This window comes from Ictalurus furcatus, chromosome 18 (genome assembly GCF_023375685.1).
Source record: "Ictalurus furcatus strain D&B chromosome 18, Billie_1.0, whole genome shotgun sequence".
Classification (NCBI taxonomy): Eukaryota; Metazoa; Chordata; class Actinopteri; order Siluriformes; family Ictaluridae; genus Ictalurus; species Ictalurus furcatus.
The window spans coordinates 14,532,705-14,541,184 of NC_071272.1; the positions used below are offsets into that span (position 1 = coordinate 14,532,705).

At 42.4% G+C, this 8,480-nt stretch overlaps 1 protein-coding gene across 1 annotated transcript; it reads left to right on the forward strand.

The window, feature by feature from the left end:
- Positions 1–3,469: 3,469 nt before the first annotated feature.
- Positions 3,470–7,895, forward strand: timd4 (T cell immunoglobulin and mucin domain containing 4). Its single transcript, XM_053649400.1, has 7 exons — positions 3,470–4,566; positions 4,746–5,084; positions 5,177–5,242; positions 7,038–7,102; positions 7,199–7,310; positions 7,402–7,435; positions 7,525–7,895. Exons 1-7 carry the CDS (start codon positions 4,377–4,379, stop codon positions 7,604–7,606), a joined length of 888 nt encoding a protein of 295 aa, XP_053505375.1. The 5' UTR covers positions 3,470–4,376; the 3' UTR covers positions 7,607–7,895.
- The last annotated feature ends 585 nt before the right edge of the window (positions 7,896–8,480 follow it).

Genomic DNA, 8,480 nt, shown 5'->3' on the forward strand with positions numbered 1-8,480 from the left:
CCGTCTGGAGCCAGGCCCAGAGGGAGGGCCCGACTGCGAGCGCCTGGTGGCTGGGTTAGCCGCGGAGCCCAGCCGGTCAAAGCCCGAAAAAGCAACGTGGCACCTCCCTCTCCATCCTATGGGCCCACCACTCGTGGGGTGAACAGTGGGGGTCATGTGCGCTGCTACATGGGTGGCAGTGAAGGTCAGGGGCCTTGCCTGTGCATATGCACCGAACACCAGTTCAGAGTACTCGGCCTTCTTGGAGACCCTGCACGGAGTCCTGTTTAGGGCACCAGTAGAGGACTCCATAGCTCTGCCGGGAGACTTCAATGCGCACGTGGGCAATGATGGAGATACCTGGAGAGGCGTGATTGGGAGGAACAGCCTCCCTGATCTAAACCCGAGAGGGCGTTTGTTGTTGGACTTCTATGCTAGTCATGGATTGTCTATAACGAATACCATGTTCGAACATAAGGAGGCTCATAAGCACCTTAGGCCGAAGGTCGATGATCGATTTTCTAATCTTATCTGAGGCCACATGTTCTGGACACTCGGGTGAAGAGAGGGGCAGAGTTGTCAACTGATCACCATCTGGTGGTGAGTTGGGTCAAGGGGTGGGGGAAGATTCTGGACAGACCTGGAAAGCCCAAACAGGTAGTGCGGGTGAACTGGGAATGTCTGGAGGAGGCCCGTGTCCACGAGATCTTCAACTCACACCTCCGGCGGAGTTTTTCTGGCACCCCTGTGGAGGTTGGGGGCATTGAACCTGAGTGGGCAATGTTCAAAGCCTCCATTGCTGAAGCTGCGGCAGAGAGCTGTGGTCTCAAGGTCTTAGGTGCCTCAAGGGGTGGTAATCCTCGAACATCATGGTGGACACCGGTGGTCAGGGAAGCCGTCCGACTGATGTGTTATCCTGGAGAACTCCGGAGGCAGTTGCAAGGTGCCGACAGGCCCGAAGGGCTGCAGCCTCTGCCATGAAAGAGGCAAAGCAGCGGGTGTGGGAGAAGTTCGGAGAGGACATGGAGAAGGACTTTCGGTCGGCACCAAGGTGTTTCTGGAAAACCATCCACCACCTCAGGAGGGGAAGTGGGGAACCATCCAAGCTGTGTACAGTAAGGATGGGACGCTGTTGACCTCAACTGAGGAAGTAATTGCACGGTGGAAGGAACACTTTGAGGAACTCCTGAATCCGACTAACAGGCCCTCTATGGTAGAGGCAGAGGTGAAGGATGATGGGGGATCATCATCAATTTCCCTGGTGGAGGTCACTGAGGTAGTCAAACAACAACACAGTGGCAAAGCCCCAGGGATTGATGAGATCCGTCCAGAAATGCTGAAAGTTCTGGGTGTGGAGGGGATGTCTTGGATGACACGCCTCTTTAACATTGCGTGGAAGTCGGGGACAGTGCCCAAGCAGTGGCAGACCGGGGTGGTAGTTCCCCTGTTCAAAAAGGGGGACCAGAGAGTATGCGCCAACTATAGGGGTATCAGACTTCTCAGCCTCCCTGGTAAAGTCTACTCCAGGGTGCTGGAATGGAGGGTTCGGCCAATAGTCGAACCTTGGATTGAAGAGGACCAATGCGGATTCCGTCCTGGTCATGGAACAACGGACCGGCTCTTTACTCTCGCAAGGATCTTGGAGGGGGCCTGGGAGTATGCCCATCCAGTCTACATGTGTTTTGTGGATTTGGAGAAGGCATATGATGTTGATGATGATGGTGATGATGATGATGATGGTGGTGATGGTGATGGTCCCCAGGGGTTTACTGTGGGAGGTGCTGAGGGAGTATGGGGTGAGGGGTTCCCTTCTTAGGGCTATCCAATCGCTGTACTCCCAAAGCGAGAGCTGTGTCCGGATGCTCGGCAAAAAGTCGGACTCGTTCCAGGTGGGGGTTGGTCTCCGCCAGGGCTGCGCTTTGTCATCAATCCTGTTTGTGATATTCATGGACAGGATATTGAGGCGTAGTCATGGTGGGGAGGGGTTGCGGTTTGGTGACCTGATGATCTCATCGTGCTTTTTGCAGATGATGTGTTCCTGATGGCGTCATCGGTCCGTGACCTCCAGCACTCACTGGATCGGTTCGCAGCTGAGTGTGAAGCGGCTGGGAAGAGAATTAGCACCTCTAAATCTGAGGCCATGGTTCTCAGCAGGAAACCAATGGAGTGCCTACTCCGGGTGGGGAATGAGTACTTAACCCAAGTGAAGGAGTTCAAGTACCTCGGGGTCTTGTTCACGAGTGAGGGGACATGCAAGCGGGAGATTGGCCGGAGAATCGGAGCAGCGGGAGCAGTATTGCAATCGCTTTACTGCACCGTTGTGACGAAAAGAGAGCTGAGCCGGAAGGCAAAGCTCTCAATCTACCGGGCAATCTTTGTTCCTACCCTCATCTATGGTCATGAAGGCTGGGTAATGACCGAAAGAACTAGATCGTGGGTACAAGTGGCCGAAATGGGTTTTCTCAGGAGGGTGGCTGGCCTCTCCCTTAGAGACAGGGTGAGAAGCTCGGTTGTCTGAGAGGAACTCAGAGTAGGGCCGCTGCTCCTTTGCGTTGAAAGGATCCAGTTGAGGTGGTTCGGGCATCTGGTAAGGATGCCCCCTGGGTGCCTCCCTAGGGAGGTGTTCCAGGCATGTCCAGCTGGGAGGAGACCTCGGGGAAGACCCAGGACCAGGTGGAGAGATTATATCGCCACACTGGCCTGGGAACGCCTCAGGATCCTCCAGTCAGAGCTGGTTAATGTGGCTCGTGAAAGGGAAGTTTGTGGTCCCCTGCTGGAGCTGCTGCCCCCGTGACCCGATAATGGATAAGCGGTTGAGGATGGATGGATGGATGGATGGATGGATGGATAACTGTACCCCAAATTCTACTAGTTTGCTCCCATTAATCCCCAGGTAATGTAGGACTGTTAATGTTCTAGCTGGGGTAATGGGCATTGTTCAGAATCTTCTAAGGTATGTACATTTTATTTGCTACAGGCCAAGGTTTAATTTTATAAATTAAACTTATCACATAGGTCATGTTGTCTGTATACAATTGATAACTGTAGCCCATCAGTTATGTTGTGCTATGTACAATTTGTCATCCCCCTCATCCATCGGTAGAAAGGGACCACCACAGAACTACCACTAGCATGATATTATCTTAAGGATGGATCTATCTCAACACAACAGTGACACTGTGTATCAAGTGGTGCAACTTTGTTGTGATTTTTAAGCACCTTAGGGTCACCACTGGGTTGAGAACAGTCTTCCAACCGAAAATATCCATCCAGCAGCAGTACTGTTGTGAGAAACTGACACTGATGAAGGACTAGAGGATGAATAGCACACACTATGCATGGAAGAATAATTAGTTATAGTCTCTAACCATTGATCCATAAAGGGCACCAGCAAGGAAGTGTACACACAGTGTTTAAAAAGCCAAGCAATGCTGCTATGCCTGATACACTTGTACCAGGACCACACACACACTACAATGTCAGTGTCACTGCTGTGCTTGGAATGGACCAACATTAAAATACAATATGTGCTCAGTGGTGATCCTATGATGGTGTCTTTCCACTGATGTAAATGAGAATGGACAGACTAGAGCTGACAGGAAGGCTACTGTAACTCAAATAAGCACTCTTTACAACTGTGGTGAACAGAAAGGTATCTCAGAGCGCACAATATGCCAAACCTTGAGGAGGATGGGCTACATCAGCCAAAGACCACATTCATTTTCACCCCTGTCAGCCAGAAACAGGAATCTGATGTGCAGGTTCACTAAAACTGGACAGTTGAAGATTGGAAAAAAATCACCTGGCTGTCACTTCCATTAAATACTTGTAAAAATATTGTTGCTTGAGATGGGTGAACTCATTTTTGAATGGTTAAATACATGTTTGCTTAGGTAATGTTGAAAAAATTATCAAAATTATTAATAATGGAATCATCCAATCAGTATTAAATATATTAAATGAAAAACAGTCCGATTTAGTTGTTAAAGAGCATTTTTGTCGATCCTTCATACTCAATTACATTTTGTGCATTTAAAGCATTCCTTGTTTGTACTGTACACTGGATTTATGGTGAACTCTGGCTAAAAATATACTGAGCTATTCAGGAAATGTGTTGTCCACTGAGAGTTCAGACAACACCAAAAATGGCTGGCATGTAAAATAATGCATTATATTGTAGGAAAGGCTTGAAATTCATAACACACCTCTAGATTTTTGTTTCTTGTTGGAAAGAAGACCAGTCTGTCCTGATATCCAGTTAACAGAACCTTTAATGGATGTTTTTTCTGGAACATGGCCTCTGCAGAGAGCTCTTTCACAATGACCTTATTCTCTCTTCTCTCCTCATCAACAGTTAAGAGCTCGTAAGGGACTCAGTAGCTCTGCATTGCTTGGAGATGTCACAGACTGAGGTCTCGAGAACACAGCTGCCTATTCACAAACTTTCATTGTCATGCCTCATGCCTGCCTTCAGCACAAATCAGTGTTTGCTTAAATGCAAAACTACAACTCATAATCTAGTCCGAATGGCTGCCAGTTATAGTCGTTTGTCTTTGCTGCTCTCGATTCTTGTTCTCAACGTATCAGGTAAATAAAACCAATGATCATTTTTAAGAATTTAAGAAGAGCATAGACTTGTCTTGTAATTGTCTTCTCTGTACTAACATTGTATTACAGAAATCTGGAAGTTTTATAGTTCTATATATTTAAAGTATATATTGTCCTTGAGTCATGCTATCCACTATATTTTTCTTTGTATCCATCAGTTGCCAGATCATCAGAGACGCCTTTCAAGGTAACCGAGGGCAGCACTGTGATTCTGTCCTGTCATTACTCTGTGAAACATAATGGCCCGAGCCACGTCTGCTGGGGTCGAGATTGTGGAACCTTCTGGTGCAATGACATCATCGTTCAGACAGACCAAAGTGGGGTCATCTCAAAGGTCTCTGATAGGTACAGACTCATCGGAGATGTTCTCTCAGGACAAATGGACCTAGGGATCCAGCGGATACGACAATCAGACAGTGGGCCGTACTGCTGCAGGATAAACATAGATGGGCTTTTCAATGACAAGAAGGTGACCTACTCTTTAAAAGTCATGAAAGGCAAGTAAAGTTTTATAATCGTTTTGCATGCCGTTTATGTTCTTAAATGCTGAGGATTGCCAAACCCAAAACGTTACTATTTTTTTCTAAAGCTGCAACAAAAACACCACCAACAACTACTACACTTCATACTACAGAACCACTGCAAACTCAGACAGGTGAGTAACGTATTGGGTCTATATCTTTTCAGGCTAGGCATGTTTAATTACTATGTTACTGTAAGCCTGTTTTTAAAGCATCTGTACAATCAAAAGAAAAATCTCTACTTTCCACCCAATACACACACACACATATATATATATATATATATATATATATATGTGTGTGTGTGTGTGTGTGTGTGTGTGTGTGTGTGTGTGTGTCATCATAAAGATTAGAAAAGCATTAGAGAGCTTCTAAGAGTCGTGCTTCCTAACATAAATCTATACTTTAACATGTGACAGTGAGAGTAAGACCTAATACTGATCACAGTAGTCTATCTGCTGCTACACTTTGTTTTTATCAAGACAGTTTGTATTGCTAGCTATTAGTATTCAGCTAGTTTGTATCATCAGCGTTGCTATCATGCTAGCTAACACTTAAGAGATTAGGAATTAAGCTGTTAATGGTTAGCCTCAGCTAATGTTTCCCCGTGTTGCTCAGTTCCTTGGTGAAAATGGTAGTAATGATCTGAGGCAGAAGTTTTTTTCTTTAGTGAAACTTTCTTGTACTTTTACTTTGAATTTAAGAGTTTATTCTTTTTTTTTTTTTTTACTTGATTCACACTGAACTTGGCAGTAAATTAATACAATTTTCAACAACTGTAGAATGCAATGACTAATTTGCTATAACTATTATATAGCCTGGTTCTGTTTCCTGGCAACTGCTGCCGAAAACATACTGTAATATAACGTAAAATTACATAATATTTAACTTTATATACTGTGAAATGTACAGTTACTACATTATTTTGAAAATCGTTTATACTGATGCCATTTATTAGTAAGTGACAAGACTTGCACCAGTTTCAACCAAGATTTTCCTACGTTGTTAAATTTTCAACAGGGAAAATAACAAGTGTGACAACAACACATTAGTCATCTACTATCTCAATATTCAAAAGAAGAAAATGCAACTTGTTATTCAGTCAAGTGAGAGGAAACATTTTAGCTTGAATTGTTTTCAGGCAGGAGCAAAGTAGCAGAGCTAGCTAACAGTAGTAGGAGGTAGTTATTTTGCAGGAGCTAGCTTACAATAGTAGGAGCTAGCTAACAATTTCAGGAGCTAATTAACAATTGCAGGAGCTATATAACCGTGTTTCCTCACACTTGCTTGAATAGTGAGGTGCATTTTCTTGTTTTAAGTTTGCAACTCACTGTTCAGGCAAGTCAGAGGAAACAGTTTGGTCCTGAGGCCTAGAATTAGCTTAATTAAAGGAAAAAGCAGCTTTTTAGCAGAACTCTATCTAACATGGTCAAATATTAGTTAATGTTAAGACTTTAAAGGGTAAAATCCAAACGTATTATTGACGATTTAAAGGAGCTTGTAAGCTAAGTTATGGAGGAGTGTGTTTAAGTGTTTTTTTAACTAAACTGATTTACTTAATAATAACTCACCATCAATGCTACATTTTCCTACAGTGCATAGTGTTTGTAAAATACTGCAAAGAACTCAAAGTGTTACTGTTAAAAATCTCTCATCAGTAACACCATACAAGTACTGATTAACACCTGGATACATCCTAATAAACGACTGACTCCTTGTATGACTCAATTCATTATTTAAAACAATATATTTTCTACATGCATCATCAGAAAAGTTTATTAAACCTTGCCATGAAATGTCACCAACTGCTTCACCACTGAGTCAGCAAAAACCACACAGCCACTCTGTCAAGCTGAAACTCAGTGGGCTTCCAGGAAGTGGGTTTCAGAGCTCATGCATCTGCACTCCCCCCCCAATCCCCCCCCCCAGGTACAGAGTCATCAGCGTTTGACATTTCTGGACAAAACTTCACCTTGCAGAATTCTAATCCTGTGGTTAGTATGACACATCTGAGTCACATCATGTATAGTTTCATTCTCTTTAATTATGATTTTCAGGCTGTCATCATTCACCCTCTCTATGTATTGTAGTCTGATGAAGCGATATCAAGCATATCACTACAGATCAACATCCCCGTGCTTTCTCTGTCTCTCAGTCTGCTCTTGCTTCTGATAGGGGCATTGGCCCTGCTGGCCTTCAAACGTACGTATCACAATTTATAATGTATTGCACAATTCATAACTTCATTGTGATTTTGAAGCCTAATTTTGTATTCTTATCATTTTGCATTCAGGTGGGTTTCACATGAAAGTCATAGATAGTGGATGGTGAGTTGCAAAAAAGTTTCTAGCTCATTTCAAACAAAGAGCTGAGTGTATAATATTATATTAACACTTTTTTGTATTTCATGTTTTAGTATGTCGAAAGAGCCAAGGCACATTGTTTACGAAATACGGACCAGAAGACCAGTGGAGGAGAATATTTATATCCTGGAATAGTAGCGTATCCAAGACATATACACGCACAAAGATTATGTAATGTTGTATGTTTATGTATGTTTGTATGATTATGTATTAATATATAATTATGTAATATGTAATTATGTAATATGTAATATGTACCATATGTTTAATGTCTGCAAAGAATGATATCAAGTAGAAACATATGTAATATTAAAAAAAATGTACCTAAAACATTTTATGATTCATTATGAGATTAAATTAAAACAAATGTAAGATTATTAGGCCTATTTCTAGACATGTTTACTAATTTTATGCTTGAAGTTCTCTTGTTCTTTTGGAAGATTATTTTACATATTTCATGTATTTCTTTATAAAAAAAAAATAAGGAAAAATTATGTGTCTATGTGTCTATTTGCATGAAATCATTTGCTTTATAGGCAACAAAAAATGTAAAGACTACTTCCACAAACAGAGAAAACATGAACAGTTGTGTGTGTGTGTGTATATATATATATATATATATATATATATATATATATATATATATATATACCCATGAGGCTCATAAGCTCACTTGTCAAACACAATTTTCAAAGTTCACCACAGGACAAACACTTTCACAAGTCGTTTGATGGCTGCTTAACATGACAAAATAGACAAGCATTATTTTTAGTAGGTCCCACATCACCATAGCAAAAGGTCAAAAGTCATAAATGCCATGGCTAAACCGTAGATGTTGGTACCTCTGCAATAGGTCTATTTCACATTTTTACTCAACCTAATATCTAACCTGTGTAATTATCTTTACTCATTTGCCAAAAGGGATTGTATAGATTAATATTGCTATTCATATTTTCTAGAAATCAGTGCAGCGATGTATAGCCAAAAACACAACAAGTATATAGCCAAA